Raw genomic sequence first — 21,413 nt, 5'->3', positions numbered from 1 at the left:
CTTGCCTCACATTTGTCTTTATTAAATGCGAAAAATTACGAGTTCACGAGCGTATAAATTATAAACCAATTTAATAACCAGCCAGGCACAAAATGTGCTCAAAATGAACTACCAATTTGTGGAGAACAACGGAACGAAACATAATAATGGCTCCGGGTGAGCGTGAACATGAATTACGGGTACCAATGGAATGGATGGGTGGTTAGTACTTGACATTAGGTGGCTTGGAAAATTCGGAGGGTTTCCCAGTTTCCCAGTTTTCCGGTTTCACGCAGGGGAACACCTGTGCGAGCCATAGTATTTTTCACACTCCTTTGTGCGCTGAAATGTATGAATTCCCCCAACTTTTCGCTCTGAATATGCGCATAGTTTAAGCTTGTAATTATTCCAACATTTAGTTTAACATTTAGCCACGCCCACGTGGCCCCTGACCGCCCATTTCGCCATGGAAACGGTGTGCATTTCCCTTTAGAAACCCCCGCCCTGGAAAAACTCGAGTTCGCTGCATGCGCGTGTTAAAGTGAATTTGAAATGATTTATTGCACATCTAGCAAAACCACTGATACTACAAATTCTACAATTACAGGGCACACACCCTCAGATTCTCACACCCTCGCATCCACCCACCCGAACACCTCATTTCTGTGACCCTACATCTCCTGGCTTTTTTCCCAGTGTTTTTCCGGCTTTTTCTCCTTGGCTCGTTAGCATGTTAATTGTAAAGCGTGTCCTAATTGCATTTTACCTGCAAAAGTGAGTCCACCTTTTTGTATCACGCTGTGAGCTTTAAGCCTTGTTTTTCAGACACATTACACCTATATAGAGTTACTTAAAACAGATTGATGCTAGTATATTGGGAGTACTTCTGGGGCAAGACATCTATATGACACATAAAACAAAAGTTTATATATTTACTCTAATTATGAGATACCTATTGTATATTTGTAAGAGGTTTATTAAACTAGCCAACAACTTTTTAATTCTTAATTATATGGTACACACATTTAGCCATGAACATCTAATATTTGAAACTTATATTGGGTTAAGAAAATGCACTCAAACAAGTATAAGACTATTTCCAACTTATGAAGGGGTAGCTTACAAATCACTCGGTTCGCTTTCGACTAAAAGGACGCAGTGGAACTCAATGCGAATGCAAAGTTGCATCAAACTCAAATGGGATCCGCAACCAAACCTTGTTTGATGTCCTTTCTAAGGCCCCTCCAACTCGCAACTCAAACTTGAGACAGGATCTATTCAAACAAGTCCGGGTTCGGGTCATACACTACCCCAAAAAGAGTTTCGAACTTTGCGGATGCGAGCTTCAAACTTTGCAGAAACGAGTGAGACTCAAATAAAAAATCAAAAAGCGAAGGTGTTTGAGTGGATTGTCGAGTGAATTGCGGGCGATTCACGATAATTATTAATAATGTTATTTAATTTCATAAATTACTAAGGCCATTAAAGCACGCGCAGAGACCAAAAAGGTAAATGAGCAAATTAAACAAATTGCCAACTGCAATTGAAAATCACATCAATCAGGCAGCTGGTTCTCAATGGTATGGTGGCATATTTATGGACCAGATAGCTGGATGGAGTGGGTGGGCCTCCCGGGGGCTAGTGGCATAAAAAGGTCGCCACCAAAGCATAAAAATAAATTGATATCACAGCGAATTTGAATGAGCAATATGGTGTTCCTGCTATTTTTCCTGCCCTGCCACTACTTCGTTCATATATCAGCGCTTCTTTTTTTGCCATGAATTATTTTGCCCGCTGCATGTGAAATTTTGACCAAACAATTGCAAAGCAGCAGATACACTTCAAGAAGTTTGGGTTACAGGAAATGATAAGATCTCTAAAAAATATGCTGCAATATATGGAGATTGCAATGAATTCCTTATCTCTGTAAAACTTTAAACACCTTCATACTAAAAACCATTTAACATCCTGTAGGATGATAATATACATTTTGCTTAAAGATTTTTATCTGTGTAATCATAGTCGTGGAATGAATATGATGCATGAAATAACAATAATGAAATGACAACAAAAGGCACGGATAACAAAAGGATTGCCAGCGAGAAAGAGACAGACGCACGGATGATGGATAGAGAGGCAGATATGGAGCCACATGACTGGGGCAATTCAAAATCAAATGTGATTTTTGGTCACTTTGAAAATTGTTGATTAGTGACGCCTGAATGCAGCCCAATGAAACCGGAGGCCGCTGCATTAAAGCAATTTCAAGATCTCCGCCCGCCTGTCACTCAACTGCCGGAATCCAAAGGGGTACTATCCTGGGAGATGGGTTAGAGGTGGGGCTGGAATGGCATGGATTGGGATGGGTTGGGATGAGCTGGTCAACTGGACATGGCACTGAAAGTGCAACTCAGCCGGGCGTGCACTTGGCACACTAGTCCCAACAATTGATGGGGTAAAAAAATAAAACACAAAAATGGCAGAGACCTCTGCGTAACCATAACCTCGGTGCGCACGGCTGTGTGTGGGCAATTCCATTTAAACAATTAAAGCAACATAAATTAAAAATGTGGTCACCGGCAACAGCGACAAATTGCATGTACTAGTGGTAACTAGAGCCACATCTGCCACGCCCACACATCACTGCCATTAATTCGAGCATATTAATTCGTATCCACATGCCACTCTTCCTTGTGTGTTTTTGGTTTTGGCATATTACCGCAAACGGGAAGCTCCCCCACTCACTTTTCTTGTTAATCAATTACAAACTGCAGTACGTACTCAATATTTGCCGAATTATTGGCTCTATTGTTCGAATTGGTTGGAAAATCATTGGGAAATACAAACGAATTTTTTGGCAGAAAAATCCTACAGTGGGTCAACACTTTGAATAATATTTGCAAACGCTTTATCTACAGTTTTAAGTGTTATATCCGTCAGTTTGAGTGCATTTTTAATCGGTATATACATTTTAAAAAGAAAAATAAGTGTTCTATAATTCATCAGTTCTTAATTGGTATGTATAAATTTATATAGTTATATTTAGTTATAAGGAGATTGGTGTTTATTGTTTTAAGATCATAAGATCATACATTTAATTATAGCTTAGAATTTAGCAATAAGTTAAAATATTTATTTCCGATTTAAATTTCCGTTATCAGTGCAATGTTGCCGTTTCCTGTTTCGGTATTTAAAAGGTGAGTTGGTATGTTTTGCATAGGCGAATTGTCTCGGGATTTTTTTAGCGCCCAAGTGTGGGTCACACTGCAACTCGTGTTATTCAACGTTCGGCAAAAACAGCTGTTTATTTCTATTAAAATAAGTGAATTACACCATGTTAGGCCTACGAGCGGTGCTGCCAAGAGGGAAACAGTTTGCTGTTGTCCTGGGAAATGCCAGTCGTCAGATTTCTTTACCGCACAATTGCAGATGCATAACTAGTGCCTCATGGACAAAACCACAGCAGACACAACCACAGAACTTCCAGCAAAACAGGTGGCTTTCGGTGAAGTCGACGAAAACTGAATCCGAGGATGCACTGCAGCGGATCTACTATGGAACTCTGGCGCCACGCATGAAAATGGTCAAGTTCTTTTCGTTGAGCACCAGCTTAGCCGGCTTGGCCGCCCAGCCCATTCTTCTCGAGCAAGGAATGAAAATCGGAGGAACTGGAATGGCCGTATTCCTATGCACCGTTGGTGGATTCTTCACCTTTGTGACCCCTCTCCTGCTGCACTTCATCACCAAGAAATACGTGACGGAGCTGCACTATAATCCACGAACGGAGGAGTACACGGCCACCACAATATCCCTGCTTCTGCAAAAGATCAAGGTGGGTAGAGCAAATTTAAAGGCGTTTCTCTTCAATGTACATAGTATTTACCTTCTAGACTACTTTCCGACCAAATGATGTGGTCGTTCCGGAGGTTCCCGGCATGTTCACCTCTTTTCTGGTCAACAAACGACCTCTGTTTGTTGACCCAGCGCTTTTCGACGATCCCGAGCACTATGTTAAGATAATGGGTTACGACAAGCCGATCGATTTCAAACTGGATTTAACTCCGAATCCTGAAAAGTCGAAAAAGAGCGAGGAGCTGCAATAAAAGAATAAAAACGATCTTTATGATAACATGTTTTTTTTTAGGATAGGATAGGTTTAATGGGAATAATTCTAAGATTCTAAATATAAAATATAATTTCTTTAAAAATGCAATAATATTTGGAAGTTAAGAGCATGTGGTTGCCAGACTGTTTAGAAATTAAGATTCTATATTTGGTACTATTTTTGGGCGGTTGAGTTTTTTTGAAAAGCTAAGACGCGGTCACACATTTATTTACATCGAACATATGATGGGCACGCCGGAATTAAAAATCATATTGGAATTTAGGTAAATAAAGCCTTGTTCGAATTGTTATTTCCAATTAATGAGACCATTTGTAATTTAATTTGGTAGTGCCGGGGCAGAGTTACTATTTGGTAACATAAAACGCCGTGAATTGACCTTGGACGGTAATCAAAAATGTATGTTCTAAAAGTGTTCTTAAAATTCAGTGGAATCGGTTGTGAATTATATATATTTTAAAGGGACTATTTCTAATCTGCTTAAGTGGATGCATGCGAATATTTTAACGGAGCGTCCGGAACTCTTTCTTCAAGAAGATACTGTGTAAGTTTGGCTTAAACTATAAGGGATGCATATCATAGTTTATACTATCTAATTTGTGTTTTCAGGCGACCTGGAATTTTGGTTCTCATAAATGATACAGACTGGGAATTACTGGTAAGTTAAGGTACAGAATATGGAATTCTATAAACTATAAATAACTCATTTTCTAGGGTGAACTGGACTACGAGCTGCAGCCCAACGACAATGTGTTGTTTATATCAACATTACACGGCGGTTAAAAAACGTTCTGGAATCTAAATTATAAGAGCAAAGTTTATTTTTATACAGCAACCCATTAAATTGAAAACAAAAAACAAACAAAAACAGTATTTGACTGAATCAGAATTACGTCCCTTTACCAGAGGCAAAGGCCCACACGATGGTTCGGGTAGTAAAGTTTTCATCATATCATCTAGAGATTGTAAGCTAGCAGGTTTTCGCTATTTATAAAAGCACTGCGCTGAAAAAGCACTTGGGAATTGTAAGGTAGCTAAAAATAAAAAATAAAAACTCAGCTGTGGTTTAGCGGGTAATTCGAAAAAAAGTGAAGACAACACGTTATTTTTACATTGAAGCAACATTTATTGAATTTAAATTTTCGCTTAAAATTATTTATCGAGTTATTATGAAGTATAGATATATTTTTTTATGTTCGTTTACGATTATTTTAACTATAGGCACTTAGGTTACATATCAACTAACTGTACGTAATGAAGTTCGATTCAGATATGTTGGGCATCGGCCACGCCCCTTTTTCGGGTGCTGCTCATGGCTCCCATCGATTTCTGTGTGGTGCGGATCTTTCGATTGTGTGGACTAAGAACTAGATATTTATGTATGAAACTTGCTTCGACATTGACACGCTGAATTCAATAATTTCGACTGATTTTTCCGAAAAACAAGGCCAAACGAAAAGCAGCGACTATGACAAATTAACGAAAACTAAAAATGTAATAAATAATAAATAACAAAAATAATGAAATAAAATTAGCGATCGAACGTAATATGATGATACTACATGGGATCCGATGAAACCGTTCTGCTAAAGCTATTAATGGGGGATTTATCCTATATCTAGATGCGATGCTCCAGGAGCTCCTCTATTTGCCGCTTTCCGGACTTGCGGACTCCGCTGCATGGGCGTAAGATCGATATCGCCGCAGGATCACCGTGGATGCACTCGTCGTTGAAGCTCCGGATGCTCCAGTCGTTGATGTGGACCAACTGCTTCGGCTGCTCTCCGCCGCCGATTGTTCCTGATCCGGGGTAACGCACATGTCCGAGACAATGCCGCTTTCTGAATGGGGGGATATTTACACATATTGGATATTATATTTCGGATACGAACAGGTGGCGCCAAAGCGCCAACAACATATAACATGGATCAATAAACATGCAGCACACGAACAGGCACGGATTACGGGTTAGGTTTTGGTGTTGGTGTTGGTGGGGGATTATATACAGTAATACTGGGGTGTTCTTCGAGATTATGTACAGGGATCAACTACTAGCTACGGGATGCATCTGGGGGCCTAGAAGAAGTAGCACAGTTCAAGCTCTATACCCATGGACAGTTGGCTGACAATGGTCGTCGATCGTTTGTGGTTTCGTTTGCTGCTCCTGAGTGCGTTTCCGTTTCCATTTCCGTTTCCGGAAGTGTTGCCTCCGTCGGCGGCCGTATCCGCCCCCTTGATTCCACCTCCACTCGGGGATTTGGCCAACTTCAGGGCCTGAGTTTCGTTGATCAGCTCCAAAGTGGCACTGCAGTTTGTGGAACTAGCGCTGTGTGCTCCAGGTAGCTTGCCAAAGTGCAGGCTGTGCCTGCCACCGCCATCATTGTGACCCGAAGAGGAGCCACCGCTGATCGAGGAGCCACTGGTGGTGCTGGTGCCGCTGGACAAGGAGCTCTCCGATATCAGTGAATTGGGACGCCGCATGCTGCCCTTTCCAGGCTCAGAGTGTCGCAGTTTGGGAGCTATGCAAAGTTCATCGAGGAAGAGATTTTAATGAAATTGTGACTATGGTTATGGTTTAACCTAAGAGGGACTTACTCTTATTTAGCTGTGCCAAGGGAATCGAGCGATCGCTGATCTGGTTGTTGCTGGGTCGAATATCTAGACAGGGCTTGCTGCCAATGCCCATCGAGGACATCTCCGCCAGGCGAACTTCTGCAAAGTGATAGGTATTAGTTGGAAGTAGACTAATCAGATATGTGAAAGATATTGTAAGTCACACGTACCTCGGTTTCGTTTCGCCTGCTTCCAGAGCAGTTTGGAGATCTCCTCGGTCCAGGCGTTCTTTATGTCCTCCGACATGCACTGCAGCATCCACGTATCATCGGGCTTTCGTTTCCGGAACCAAATCTCGAACTTGGTGGCCGAATCACCTGTGTGCGCTGTGAGGCCGATATCTGAAGTTTTAATGCTGTTCTTGTAGATGTAGATATCCAGATTCTGTTAAGGAAATATAAAAAAATTTTTAAGCACTTCTAATATTTAAAAAAATATTTTATAAGGTACCTTAAGCCTTTCATATGTTGCCTTTTAATGCGTGAGAGTTAAACATAAAAGGTGTTTTTATTTGTTGTCTGTTTGCTAACTTACTAAGACTACTTATTGCTTCAAACCAGAATCAAGTTTTGGTATATATTTTTTTAAATGCTTACCTTATGATCGGGAAAGCGGCGAGCTTTGCTGAAGAGCACCAGTTCTTCGAAGAGAAACACCTGTCGCAGAGTTTTCTTGCCACCGCGTCCTTGCCAAACGAGGAACTCATTTTGGCGCAGTAGTCGTCCCTGCTCCTTGACATTTACATCGCAATCGCGCAAGGAGTCCATGGCGAGCAGATCATTACCATGGCGCAGCTGAAACTTGACCATTTCTTCTGCTCGCTGCAGCTCTTCTACATCCGCTGCGATTTCCTGTAGAGCTGCTCCTTCGACTCCTTTACAGGCTTTGACCAACTGCTGCAGAAGCAATGCATATTTTCCCATTCTCTGCACGGGTTTCAGGAGGTAAGAGGCTAGATCTAGCTTATCCTGAAGCTGCATTTGCTTGGGCTTGAAGAAAGAGCTACCATATTCACTTAGCAAAGTATCGCTTTTGGGCTTATTCTTGTTGTAAAGCGCATATAGGTAGAATTTGGACTCCATCTCCAGAAAGGCAGCTCCCACTTTTAAGGGATTCCTCTCGTAGCGTTCCAGTTCGCCCAGGAAGTGCGAGTTGTGGAACTCGAAGATCTTCTCGATATTACCGAAAATCACATTTCTCTGGCCCCTCAGTGGCTGAGGGATGTCCTCGCGAAGCAGTTCATCTATATAGTTCTCGATCACGTAGTACAGGGAGCGGACATAGTCGCGTTCGGTACCAATCATCTCACGCATGATCAATAGAAGCGTTCTAAGTGGGTTTAATATTAATACTATTATTGAATAATTGTGGCTGATTGAACTCACTTTTGTATCTTGGGATCCAGGCAGCTGAGCTCCTCCAGCTTGGGCAGCTCTAGACTGGAGCCATGGCACTGCAGATGGGCATTCGCCTCCATGGGCGAGTGCATGATGTCCATGTATCTCTTAGAGGGTCGATCGAAGCACTCGTCCTCGAGCAGCTCATCGTGACTGGAAGGAATTGGCATTAGGTGAAATTCCACAAAGTATTCTACTATTTCCCAAGTACTCACCTCTTTTCGTTAAGGCTTTGGCAGGAGCAGATCCTGGCCAGCTTGGGATTACGTTCGCAATTGTCGCAAACGCCCACACCAGAATCGGCGATCTTGGACTGTTGTTCCTCTCCATCACCACCGTCGCAGTCCTGCTCCTCTTCCTCCTCTTCCATTTGATCCATGTCCTCCAGGTTGCGACTTTCCCGCCAGCAACTGCAATTGCTGCTCGATGGACCTCCCTCAAAGGAACTTCCACTGGCCGAGCTGCACCGATAGCTAACCCGTTTTCCAGATGCTGGAGCCGGTGTGCTACTAGCCACCGGCAACGTATGGCTCTTCCGCATTACCGGCCAGTGCTTCTCCAGCAGCGAGGTGGCGCCCAATTGCTCCGCCAAACGCTGAAGTTCCTCCCTGGCAGCGGTTTCCCGCTGATGTTGGGTGAGCAAGTGCAACAGACGCCCGGCAGCCTCATAACGTTCGTGGGCCAGCTCCAGTTTCTGGGCGAACTGATCCAGGGCGGACTTCAGGTTATTGGCGCTTTCACTTAGGACAGAAACTTTGAGGGCAGCAGCATGCAAGTCGCGTCCTTTGGCCAAGTGTTTCTATGGGATTGAAAATGGAAACAAAGATTAAAGAAGAGTCTTAGATTTCTATTCATGCACTTACCATGGCTATGAAGTAGTACTTTTCAAACTCCTGTTCCTGAGTCCTCAACTGCGACTCGTTGTCCCATTGCAGCTGCGAAAACTTTTGCAAATTCTCCGCTCCATCGCTGCCCAGCCATGAGGTGACCTTAAAAAATAGGACATCAAAGCAAGAAAATGAGTGGGAAACCTTCAACTCGCTGTAAACAAGCCCACGCGCCAGGCCAAGGTTCCCCATTGCCATGTTCCACTTCATCATAATCACAATCATGATCGTCATCAGCGTCTCCACCCCAATTTCCAATTCCCCATTCACAGCGCTGAAAAGTGAAACTCATAGAAATGATCGTCGCTCTAATTAGCCTCCACTTTACAAATTAAAATCCAATCGAACACAAATCAAATAAAAAGACTCAACTATGGGTATTTTGGAGGTAGCTAAGCCTCCCAAAGGCATTGCCAACCACAATATATAAGCCAACCAACCAACCACACAGGTAGACATGCCGTCCAAACAAAAACAACAGCCACGGGCAATCAACGATCTCACATTGATAATTTTGTGGCTCTAACCAATTTTTAATCACCTGCTGCGTCCAATTGAATTGATACAATCGACGACGCCGCCGCTTGATGATGATGATGATGTAGCTAACCAGCTTCCATACCCATCCCATTCCATCCCATCCCAGAAAGCGCCCATCCGACGACGTCCGACTTCGATTCCAAAATACCAAATCCCAGGTCGCGACGCGTGCACCGGCGCATTCTCTTTCCGTTTTTGGGTTCTGCCCAAACTCTAGTTCTGCACTGAGAAAAACATCTTCATCTTCATAATCTTGACAACGCAACTACTTCTAAATATATTGAATATTATACTTGGGAAATGGTTAAACTTGAGAAGATAGATGTAGAAGAGTAGTAACTTAATTTTATCTCATTTTCAGAATCGATTTGTTTACACAAAGTGCAATATGATCGCCTGTTTTTTTCCAAGTATCATCTCTCTATCCACTCTCCACTATCTCTAGCCTCTTTTGGGCCATGTCCACGTCTGCAACCCACCCAATGAATGAAAATAAAGTCCCAAGGGGCTGTGGAGTGGGAGTCGGACTTATTGGGGGGATCTGGAGCAGGGGCTCGAAACAGCTGCTCCAGTTTCACAGTCGCAGCACAATCGGCTGTCAGAGACGCTGACTCTTCATGCTCATCAGATATGGCAGGCACGGCTTTTAACGTATATATACATACATATATATACGTATATATATAGATCTAAGCCTTGTACAGGGTGAGGCAATCGGGTTGATTTCTTAATTGACTTCGTTCTTTAATTAATCTAATTTCGGAACTGAGTGCTTTTGGCCATTCGATTGAGCATGGCAGATTGATAATTGCACTCATGAGTTTTTCAAGTTTCTCAAGAGGTGCTTAGAAGAATTGACTGAAAATACCAGACACTTACGGAGAAAAGTATTTAAAGTTATACATTCACATAATTCAAATGCTCTTGCTGAAGAAATTAAATATTGACTCACATTTGGACCGAATCACAGATTTAAATTTTTTTAAGCTTGAGCAAGGAAACAAAAGATTTAGAAAAATGCCCCATTAAAATATTTAATTGCCACACTAGTGTGTTTATTACTAGTGAACTCAGAGACGAAAAATAATTAAGCCGGACATTGAAATCGAACCTTGAATTATTCCATTTGGTGGCTCAACTATTTCCAATCAAATAGAACAGAGCACACAAATCGATGATGTCATTAAGTACAAGTATGTCAAAACAACTGGATTGGGTCACAAAAACTTTGAATGGTTTTATGAGTGCACTTTATCTGTGTAATGGATCACACTTAGTGTGAAGAACTGCAGACACCCTGTTTTTCGAAGATGGAGAGCCGGCTTGCTGAAAATTGTTTACATTGAAACCGATCGATAGACAGCGGGGAAGGCAGTTTGGCCTTTTTGGCTCCATAAAGCCGATCGGCAGATTGTTTCTCAACGATTGCCCCGCCGCACAGGCTGGCCATAAATTAATTAATTGATTTAGTAAAACTCGGCCCCAAGTTGATTTTCACTGCTAAAACCGATGCCGATAAGAGGACATGTGGGCTGATCAACTGAACTGTGAACTATTAATAGCGCCGATACGATTGCTATATTACTGTGCCCGATCGAAGTCAGTTGCTCAGCTGACTCACATAGTTGGCTATTTCGGCTGCCAATTTACCGGCAACTGGCTCTTCTGTTTTTGGCCCGGGTGTCATGACGCGATCGCTTTTAGTTTAGCAGCAGTTGTAATGGTAACGAAGTTCGCCAAACGCGTCAAAAACAGCAGCAACATGCCACAGGCAGCTCAGAATCGCGACTGGATGTGGAAAAGCCGAGGCAGTTGCTCCGCGTCATCCGTGCCCACGATCTTCTACGTACATATACGTATATGTGTACACAAGTACTCAGCACATAATGAGGCATTTTCAATTTCATTTCGGTTTTCCGTCCTCTTCGCTGGCAGGCGGCACTCAATGAAATTCAATAAAATCAAAACAATTAGCAAACGTAAACAGAAAAGAGCCAAAGAACAAAATAATACAAAAAAATGGCAAAATGGGTTAGACTGGGAGCTCCGGCACCCGGCACCCACGACAAACGGATGACGATGTCGCCAGCAATGGCGGAGTGGAGTCTTGCATTCGCCTACACTGAAAGAATAAGGATCAGAGTGTTCTGAAATGAATTTGTGGATCTTTTACTTCTATTCTAAGCCAATTTTACTTTTAAGGTTTTCAAGATACAATACTTCATAATTGAATATCTATGCACACATCCTGATCCATATTATGGATATACAGCAATATGATCTGTTCAATTTCAAGATACTTCCATCTCATAACTCAACAATTTCGAGTGCCTCATTTAAGTATAAAGACTTTAAGAAGTTTTTCTTGGAGTGCACCTAAGTAAATAGGCAAATGTCACCCGTCCGCCAGCGACTTTGTCTTCGGTGGCTGAAGTTGCTTCTGCGGCGATAAGAGCGCGTCCATCTATGGCGGATGTGGAGCTCTTTGGTGATAAGCCACTGCTGCATGCGAGTTGACTGCACTCTGTTCTGGACGGGATGATCTTAGGAGCTGTTCCCGCTGCCGCCACACATAAAACGCAAATTTAACGTGACAGTTCAACAAGTCGATCGCATGCGCCATAAAACACATGCAACACCTACAACAACAACAACAACAACAACGGCGTCTAGTTGTGAGCATGCGTGGCTCCCAGTGGTGGCCACTGCCTCCTCCCACCTCCTGCAACCATGATTCCTGCTCCTTGCTGCCGCTGCTGTCGTGTAATTTACACAAATGTCGCGCACTTATCTCGTGGCCATAAACATTTTTTAAGCCACAATATCGAATTTATTTTGACACTTAACAAAGTTGTCGCCAATGCAGCAGTTGTTCTTGTTGTTGTTGTTGTGGCAGCCTATCATAGACAACCGAAAAAAAAACAGCAACAACTATTGGCAATTGGCTTACCCTTCGAAAGAGTAAATCGATTTTGTCTGGTGATTTGGGGTACTTCATGGATCATAAGCTTCTATCGTAGCCAACACATGTGGTCAATTTAGTTTGAAGTTTATATTCGGAACTTATGGTTTCCTGTATCTAAAAGTTTCTATACAGATAATTCCAGTATTCTGTTTGGCTGCTAACACATTAGTTACAGTTTTGTTTTGTAAGTGGAATGATTACCAAAGTGACTCTGACTCATCATAAAACTTATTTTTGTAAGGTCTGAAGATTTGATATATACAAACAGAATCATATAAACATTTAATGCTTATTTAACACTAACAGTGGCTATTGTTTGTATTTTAAAGAACATTTGGGATTCGGTTTGATTTGAATTACAAGTATTCCTGTGGAGTGGGATTTTTTCGACTGGGATTCAGCGGATTCTGCTTCTATTTCTGGTATTGGGTAATTTATTTAAAGTACCTCTTAAATGATATGCTTTTGCCATTTGGCTGTCTCATTTCTTGTTGGCTAATTTGTTCTCTATGTTCGCCGGTTGTTGATGGTGATGTTAGTGATGTGTCGCCTGGGTTTCTCAAGCATATCGCAGCCGGCTTATCTCAGGCCTTTAAGTATTTCTGCTCTTGTCGGGCTGTTTCGCATTTGAATTTATGGCAGCATGCTAGAAATTATAGCACCGATAACTGGCTAGGAGATCAGAGGAATGGCAATCGGAATGCGAGTGCGCCAAGTGAGACATTAAACATGAAAGCCGGCCGTTAATGGAGAGGGAAAAACCAATTGGAACTTCAACTTTTCTTGGCACCTAGCTGTGCACCGAGAGAAATATTGAATCGAACTTATAGATACTTTAGATTGAAAACTCCTAAGTAGATTTATATTTTGAAAGATAGCTTCCATAAGGAAGCTGCTGCTTTAGAATATTCAGCTATCACAAGTCAAAGGTTCGACTTCATTTGGTCTTAGCTTCTTTCTGTGCATCATTTACCAACTGTCAAATGTTATTTATTCGGTTTCTTATTGCCCTGCTAACCAGGTTGGTAATCCCTTCGGGTCCACATACCCACATTCGGCATCCCACTGGGCCAGTAAGGGGTTTATGGTCGTAAAGTATGGTAAACTCTTGGCACGCTTGGCTGCATACATTCCCGAAAGTAATAAAGCAATTTCGTTTGGCTATTTTTACGGCAAAAGGCGATTACAATTTTACTTATTTTTCACTTTCCAAACCAGCCAACTCGGCCAACTTAGCCAACCCAGCGGCAATCTGACGTCGAAATCCCATGGCCCAGGTCTCCAGATAGTGCGACACGCACAAAGTCATAAATACTGGCCACAAAAGGCCAAGACGTTAATGTGGTGACAATATTGCATGCAACCGAATGGTGCACCTTGGTGTTGCTGCTGCTGGAAAAGCAGCTTTGCCGCCTGCTTTGGCACAGCAAGTGCAGTGCGTCGTACATGTGTACGTGTGTATGTTCATATCTTGGAAAATGAGGGGCGGGTCTGGGGCTAGGGGCGTGGCAGCTTATCGGCGATCAGGCGACGGCGACACTGTTCAACTTCAAGTCCAACTCCCAACTCCATTTCAATTGCATTGGGGAGCGGACGTGACGACGCTCAAAAAATGATGACAGCTGCTGATGAAGTTGACGATTTCTAAAAATGCGTGTAAAATTAGTGTTAAAAAACATGTCAAACCCAATGTGACAGTTACGTTTTGACATGACAACAATTACACTTTGTCTGCCCGCCAAGAGCAGTATATGCATACATATACTTATGTCTGGCAGGTTTTGAGACCCAGAGTCCAAGAGCAGGACCCCGAACCCGTGTTAATTCAATAACCTGGACATTCTGGCCAAAGCGACGATGGCCATCGGCGATGGCTGGCTTGCTAAGCGTATGATTAACGTCCGTTTTGACGACACAGCCAACATGGAATCATGCAGCCAAGAAGGAGGTACAGCTATATACATACATATATGTGCAGGAGCAGGAGGATCTCATCTGCATTGTTTGTTTGCGTGGAACATTTGCATGCAACAATCTCAACCGGTTGGAATTGGCGGCACTTGCGGCAAGCATGTGTTCATTTCGTACGAGCCACTCGTATCTTAGTAGCTTTCGAGGTAGAGATGACAGCGGACACGGGTGCAACACAACATCACGCACGAGGAGGTTGCAACATCAAAGATATAACCATTAAGTGGAACGGATGCAACTGGGATATAAGCATTGGCATAATTCTTATTAAATATATCTACATTTAAAATTCTAATGCTTAGCTTTAATGTATCGTATATAAAGTTGTCTCGGCAAGCCTTAATTCTAATGACTGTTTGATCTCAACTTTAAATCCTTTTAAGCTTCTTGTTTGTCTAGTTTTTTTTTTTAATTTTTTTTTGCCTTTGGTCCACTTAAGATTTGTCAATCTGGCAAAGTGCCTATAAGCTTATTTTTCAATTCTCGGTTTCTGGTTAGCATTTATCCAAATGTCAACGGCTAATCGACAGTTGGCTAAGCAATTGAACGACAGATAAGTGCGTCGAGTGGAAAATGTATAAAACCCGAAATCAAAAACTAATTTTCCGCCGACTAATTGCAATTAAGGGTAATCTCATTTTCCTGTATGCCAACTAGTTTTCCACACACGTCGGGGAAAATTAATGATATATTTATGTAATGGGGTCTTGAAAGCAATAGACTACATACGGATATTTATGTGGAAATGTGGAGACATTCGGTATAACTTGGGTTAATTATGAAAAGAACTATGTTCCATCTCTATTGGGTGGAAAAACTTATTATGCCCGCGAGGGCTAATACATGCGGTTATTATTAATGCCACTGTGGATGGGGTCCCGTGGTTCGAGGTTGCTTGGCTATCAAGAGGGGTTCGCCTCGGCATGTCGACAGTAAATAAGCCTTCATTTTTCATGGCTCTCGCCTGACCGAATTCTATGCAGCCAGTTCTTGGCCGAAAGCAGCTGGCAGTGCGGTTATGCAAGCTGGAAGGAACAGCGCAAAAAACCGGGAGAAAGGAGCTGGCGGTCTACTACCCACCGCATTCCTGGCCCAAAAGACAGCCGGTCAAGTGTCAGGGGCCATAAATAAGCCGGCTTCCGTGACACAAATGTTCGGATCTTCGGATCTTGTGTGCCTCCGCAGAAGCTACAGCCAAATCCGAATCCAAATTGCTTCTTATGGCCATCGCAATTCAAGGCGCGAAACAATTAAACATAGTTTTCATTGCACAAAGAGGCCGACATTGCGCAAATTAATTTGTGCAAAAAATAAAACACGAAATCAAATAAAGAAAAAGAGCAATCGTCTCAAAGAAAGCGCGCTAAGCAAATCCAATTTCACCGTCAGCAATGTTTATTTATCTGTCGCCACAGCTGCATTTACCCCTTTCTCCGGCCAGCGAAGCAAACACCCAACACGGCCATATTTGTGGAGCAATCCACCTTCATCTACGGAGGGGACCCCGAGCTCTAAGCTCCCAGCTTCCAGCTCGCAGCTAATGCAGCCGATCAACAATTTAGATACAATATCGCATATCGCATCATAATGTCGTCGTCGTCATCCTCTTGGCCAGCAAAATGGAGACACCGCAGCAGCAGCAACTGTTGCAACTGCAGCAACAGCAACTGTTGCAACTGCAGCAGCAGCAGCAGACACATCAAGCACGGCGGCATCTTTTTTCGCACCTTGTTTGAATGCTCGCGCCTAATGGACGACAGCAACATTAGTTTGCCGGCCGGCTGGAGACGCTTTTTGTGGTCCAGTTTTGTGTGTTCGATCGCCTTGTTTTGGCATCTCAGATTATATATATTTAATTAAAAAAAAGAAACAAGATGAATGCGAGATCAAGTGACACGGCCAGCGGTAAATACACTATACATAGATCTCCGAGATATTTTCTACTGATAGAGTGAATCTAACTAGAAGTATGCAAATATTTGCAAAGGGCTGGGAGTGTTGATATCTCAAGTTTCCCACGCATGAAAGTTGCTTTAAACCAATCTAATTAAGATTGGAAAAACATTAAAAAGACCTAAACCAAAGCAATATAATTCCAATTAACGCTAGTTCTACGCACTTTAATACACTTTTTTGGCATCCATTAACAATCTAAAGTTAGAGTATTTAAAAACTACAAGAGGCAAAACAAAAGCTAACAACGATCTGCTCAAAATTGGTAGCTGTCAACGCCTTTTTAATTGAAAGCGTGTTGGTGTTAAATACTCGTAAGTATCTCTTAGTATGATTTTTGCGCCGATCGCGATATGACAAGCGGGACAAGCCTCTGGTGAACGGACATGCGGACGGACAGACTGACTCTTGAGCGGACATACAGACAGCTGAATGGACGTGGTTGCTGCTTATCGGTGAACTACTTTTGGAATGAAAATGAATGAATTCAAATCGAATGAAATGAAATGAAATGAGCGAAGTCAACGAATCGAATCGAATGCGAGTGCGAATCAATGGGCGCCCCGAACTGCCGACAAATCGATTGAAAAATCGCACACAAAAAACAAACAGCTAGTAAAAGACTGGGAGTGCAAAACAAAGATTGCGCTTAATTTCTTTAACCTTGCTTTCACTTTTCTCATTAACTTTTCGTTGGCAATTAAAATTCAATTTTTGCTCAAAAATCAACTCAGATAAATGGCCGCACATTTCTCAAAACGAAGCGGAGTGCGCGGGAGCGTGTGAAAAAGGCCAAGAAAACCAGGCAAGACGCCACATACGAGTGTGTACGTTAACAAGGCTCGGTAAATTTTTAAATGCCAATTTCCGCAAATTATTAAATGAAATTGAGGATTCCGCACAGCTATCTATACATCTTTGGTTGTGGGGAATTCAATCGGCTGTGGTGCCATATACGGTGTGTGGTGCAGAGCAAAAATAAATTATTGGAAGATTATCTATGGACTTTTAATAAGATTATAAAAAAAGGGGATTTAAAATATAAGAAATGGAAAGATATTTTAGGGTTTAATTGGGATTGCAAATCTTTTCTTTTAGTAGAACAACATTTTGTACTTTCTTTGATGATAACTATTATTTCAAAAAGTACGATCAATATATTATAAAGTTATATATTTTTCACTGTGCATTAGCTGCGTGTTTTTGCAATTTGACATACTTTTGTTAACCAGCAACTGCAACTGCAACTGCAGCAGTGGCAAAGGCAAAAGCAGCATCTTGGGGCAGCATCAACAATCATAGTAATAATGGCAAAACTTAATAGTGGCGCGAAAGTATGACGAATATGTAAACTGCAGCTAATCCCGCAACAAATGAATGCGATAAATCAACGGAATTGCATTAGCCGGGCCAAAAGGACTCGTCCGAAAACGGGCGTAGCTCGAACTGTCACAGTTGCTGATTAAGCGAGATTCGCAGCATAAGATACTGCGACGAGTTTTGTGGGTGCGTGCGACTGCAATTATGCGCATGGCGCGCACGGTAGCCGAGGGCATGCGATGTGCACTGTGTGCAGCAGATCCCTTTCCCCCAATTGGCCAAAAACTCATTAGCCAGTCAATTAAAAGGCCAGGAAGTGGCAGATGCACCGTGTGGCGTCTTCTGTCTGCTATCCAGCCGCCTGGATGCCTCCGCTTATCTAACGACTCCATTTGGCCGCTGACTGGCAGCATCATCTCTCAATCCCAATCTGCCGAGCGATCCTGAAACTAATGCGAAAGCGACTGGAGCAGTGGACACTAAGCGGATGTGCGTAATAAATTAATAAAGCCTGCATTAAACGCAATGCATATTCAATTAACAATGTCAGTGCGCCGCCAGTGTATCTTGCAGATACATTCGGCATTTGCCATTCGGCGATTGCAGTCACATTCGCCGCATTTGGCTGCGCCTGCCGCATTTCCTGTCAGCAAATGGCAAATCCCAGGCCATAGCTCATTAAAGCTTCGCGCTACAAAGTTGCCGGGAGAAACCCATTTTATGGATATTGTAAATCGTTCGGCGAACCTAGGGTTTTGAAGCTACCAACAGAAATACAGCCATTAGCCCAGAACATTTTTAGCTGGACAACTATCAGCGATATTTGCTGTTGGTTTAGGATTTTGAATACGATTCTAATAGTTGATTTACTATTATGTTAAGATATTATGAGTATATCCCATATTTACCATGCAGCACGTAACAGCTAACAGTCCCATTTACCCACTTTTATGTTCATTCATTAGTGGACTTACCTCACTGATCTCATCCTCGAGGGCCCGTTGGCGGGTCAGTTGCCTCAGTCGCTCCCTGCGCTGCTCAGTCAGCTGTTCCAGGCGCTGGGCCGCCCGATCCACCTCGTTGAAGAGGAGCGTCACCTTGCGCAGCTTGCATGCGGCATCTACGTTCAGGAATGCCCCCGAAGAGGAAGATGAGGGTGATTGCGGCTGTGACGTCATGCGCGGCGAGCCGGGAGCAGAGGTGATGGCCCTGGCCAAATCCTGCAGCCTGGCCAACTGGCCAGCACCCATCTTGCGCAGACTGTGGAGCTGCGAATCCATCAGCGCACGACTGAGGGCGCGATGCTGGCCATAAAGTTGGCGGCGCGTGGGCAAACCCTGAAGATCGGCGGCGCGTATTTCGCTGAGGGCGCTCACCAAACGACCGCCGGCCGACGAGCATTGGCGCTGGAAGGCCTCCAGTTGGGCGAAAAACTCCCGCCACTTGGTGGCATCGTGATGACGCTGGCCAATCCCGGCCAGCGTGGACAGCGCGGGCACGGAGGGCAGCAATCCAGCGGGCAGCTGCGATGGCGCAACACTTGTCGTGACTTGGTCCACGCTAATGAATTTAACCAAATCCACTGGCGACGGCGACGAAGGCTCCTGTTTGTTTGTTTGTTTTGGGGTCAGAGTCAGAGCAGAGAAAAACAGCGGATTCGTTGTCATTAGTGGACAAGTTCTGTTTTTAACCAGTCGGTCATGTCGGGGCGGGTTAATTGGCTGGGGATCAGAGTCTCAAAAGAGCACGGGCTGGGGCGTTAGCCCGTTGCCTGGCCTTTCGATCTCACCCCTCGACAAAAGCACAGAGAAAAATCTATTATATTAAGATACATTAGGCGTAGAACCACTTTGAACAATGACTTTAAAGACAAAGTTCATTGTTTCACAAAGTTATTGAACAGTTGTGGGCTACATTTTTATTTTGTATGCTGTTAAAGGTACTTATATCATTTTTCTCTGTGATCCTTTTGTGCAATCTGAAAGGTCAGGCGGTATAAACTTTAAACTCACCGGGTGATCACTGTTATTGTTCTGCTGCTGCTGCTGCTGTTGCAGCTTCTGTTGCTGCTGCCCATTGCACAATTGCAGCAGACTCGAATCGGGACAAACGGCCAAAATTTCACAATTGCCAATTTGCTTGGCCAAGAGTCTGAGACTTTGGCAAATTAAGTCGATTACGCATAAATGTTGAGACTTCTCGATGGCAATTAAAATGGTAAATGTCTGTTGGGCGGGTTGTTGTTTCTGCTGTTGCTGCTGCTGCTGCTGCTCAGTGCTTTTATGGCCATTGATTGTAGCTGTCGTTCCGGGTGTTGCCGGGGCGGTGAAGGGGCAGGAGCTGCAATGGTAAGATCAGTGGAAAACGAGCCATGAATTGTGGTTCAAACCGGCCGAGAAGGTGCACGGTCAAGTCGCATAAATAACATCAAAGTGTTCGCCTGCTGTCGATCAGAGGTGGGCAGATATCAATGATCGGGGGAACTAGTTCTACAGATTCTTAGATACAAAATCTACCTTTTTTTTGTTCGTAATTTCAAAGCTGCAATATATAGTATATTAAGGTGGCTTACAGCAAAACTACTAAGCTTCCATTAAATTCAACTTTTTATGCAAAGAGTTGTTGAAAGCATAACATTTTCAAGAGCTATTAAAACTGTTTTCGTGGGAGTTTCAATTACATTTAAGAACTCTATTCAGCCCGTATTGCAAACTTCTTCCAGACATGATATTAAAACGGAAATTTTCTTATACTTCACAAGGTGTATTTGTAATCTCCTCCTTCAAGATGAGTAAAAGCATCTCACTGCGCCAGGGCACCTTATTAGAATTGTTAAATTTAATGCGGCCGCAGGGTGTAATTTTTCAATAAATCATTATAATCTCATGGTGCATTGCCCGCCTGATTCCGCCTGCGAATTAATCGCTCTGTTTCCCGCTGATTCCCAGGCTACCATGTGAACTGGTTCGCATGTGGGCCGCACAGATCCAAGAGTGAGGGAATAAAAAGCGCATACGGCTTGGGCGGATTGGGTGGTGGTGTCCGTTTGGGGAGCAGAACACACCGACTTGGCTACGCCCAAAACAAGTTCACTTTAATTGGCAATAAGCGGCCTCTGCACTTGGACTCGGCCAGATGAAGCACTTTACCTTTCAGTAGCTCAGCGGGGAGAAGTCACGTAACTATGACAAGTTGGTAGCCACTTTTAATCAGCGTAAATAAAAATTGAAATTGCTGCTAATGGCGGCTGGTGGGCATTGCATTAACAGAAGCCAAGAGCCGTGTCCTAACACTTTAGCCAAAGTTTGCACAGCCGCTTGAAGAAATTCTTTGCCGGCCAAGATAAGCTAACTGTAAACGCATGCCAGGCCAGGCCAGAATCTCGTTTCTCACATGGTTCTCAATGGCTCTCAATTGGCAGTGCAGTCGCAGGCACAAGTCCACCCCCAGGTTGTCTTCCAGATGCAGTTGCTCTCGCCGCTGCAGTTGCAAATTGCACGCAATGCTCACGGGCCAAGATCCGCTGATGGTGGCGTGCTTCAGCGGAGTCTTTGGGTCTCAGTCCGCGGCTTAATGATGCCGCACAGTGCGCACAGGCTATAAAGATCGCCTGGCATTTCAATTCCATAGCAGCCCATACTCACGCTCAAATGAGCCGACAGCGA

At 43.4% G+C, this 21,413-nt stretch overlaps 3 protein-coding genes across 7 annotated transcripts in view; 2 read left to right on the top strand and 1 right to left on the bottom strand.

Moving 5' to 3' along the window:
• Nucleotides 1-3,209: 3,209 nt before the first annotated feature.
• LOC6737166 (transmembrane protein 70 homolog, mitochondrial) lies at nt 3,210-4,102 on the top strand. Its single transcript, XM_002083976.4, has 2 exons — nt 3,210-3,811; nt 3,870-4,102. Exons 1-2 carry the CDS (start codon nt 3,314-3,316, stop codon nt 4,080-4,082), a joined length of 711 nt encoding a protein of 236 aa, XP_002084012.1. The 5' UTR covers nt 3,210-3,313; the 3' UTR covers nt 4,083-4,102.
• A 166-nt stretch (nt 4,103-4,268) lies between these two features.
• On the top strand, nt 4,269-4,970 carry LOC6737165 (ubiquitin-related modifier 1 homolog). Its single transcript, XM_002083975.3, has 5 exons — nt 4,269-4,367; nt 4,434-4,501; nt 4,565-4,646; nt 4,712-4,760; nt 4,817-4,970. Exons 1-5 carry the CDS (start codon nt 4,327-4,329, stop codon nt 4,883-4,885), a joined length of 309 nt encoding a protein of 102 aa, XP_002084011.2. The 5' UTR covers nt 4,269-4,326; the 3' UTR covers nt 4,886-4,970.
• Nucleotides 4,971-5,723: 753 nt separating this feature from the next.
• Nucleotides 5,724-21,413, bottom strand: part of LOC6737163 (guanine nucleotide exchange factor DBS) — a 46,007-nt gene continuing 30,317 nt past the window's right edge. For 2 of the 5 annotated variants that reach the window (XM_016171044.3, XM_016171046.3), the window contains exons 8-18: nt 19,761-20,088; nt 18,723-19,352; nt 8,976-9,101; nt 8,328-8,911; nt 8,101-8,265; nt 7,312-8,044; nt 7,166-7,186; nt 6,886-7,099; nt 6,698-6,814; nt 6,211-6,621; nt 5,724-5,943 (exon numbers count right to left, since the gene is read on the bottom strand). In XM_016171044.3, the coding sequence (XP_016030820.1) occupies nt 5,747-5,943; nt 6,211-6,621; nt 6,698-6,814; nt 6,886-7,099; nt 7,166-7,186; nt 7,312-8,044; nt 8,101-8,265; nt 8,328-8,911; nt 8,976-9,101; nt 18,723-19,352; nt 19,761-20,088 (3,526 nt within the window). In that variant the 3' untranslated portion in view covers nt 5,724-5,746. Of the gene's footprint in view, nt 5,944-6,210; nt 6,622-6,697; nt 6,815-6,885; nt 7,100-7,165; nt 7,187-7,311; nt 8,045-8,100; nt 8,266-8,327; nt 8,912-8,975; nt 9,102-11,160; nt 11,299-18,722; nt 19,353-19,760; nt 20,089-21,413 lie in introns of those variants that run through there. The other 3 variants (XM_016171043.3, XM_016171045.3, XM_016171042.3) reach the window with 2 other exon arrangements.

Source organism: Drosophila simulans, chromosome 3L (genome assembly GCF_016746395.2).
Source record: "Drosophila simulans strain w501 chromosome 3L, Prin_Dsim_3.1, whole genome shotgun sequence".
NCBI classification, from domain to species: domain Eukaryota; kingdom Metazoa; phylum Arthropoda; class Insecta; order Diptera; family Drosophilidae; genus Drosophila; species Drosophila simulans.
Note: the sequence above shows the minus strand (reverse complement) of the source record. Positions and strands in the feature narration are given on the sequence as shown.

Coding starts and splice junctions, on each gene's coding strand:
- LOC6737166 (XM_002083976.4), top strand. CDS start 3,314: ATGTTAGGCCTACGAGCGGTGCTGCCAAGAGGGAAACAGTTTGCTGTT. Junction 3,812..3,869: donor TGCTTCTGCAAAAGATCAAG/GTGGGTAGAGCA, acceptor TTTACCTTCTAG/ACTACTTTCCGACCAAATGA.
- LOC6737165 (XM_002083975.3), top strand. CDS start 4,327: ATGATGGGCACGCCGGAATTAAAAATCATATTGGAATTTAG. Junction 4,647..4,711: donor TTTCTTCAAGAAGATACTGT/GTAAGTTTGGCT, acceptor TTGTGTTTTCAG/GCGACCTGGAATTTTGGTTC. Junction 4,761..4,816: donor ATACAGACTGGGAATTACTG/GTAAGTTAAGGT, acceptor CTCATTTTCTAG/GGTGAACTGGACTACGAGCT.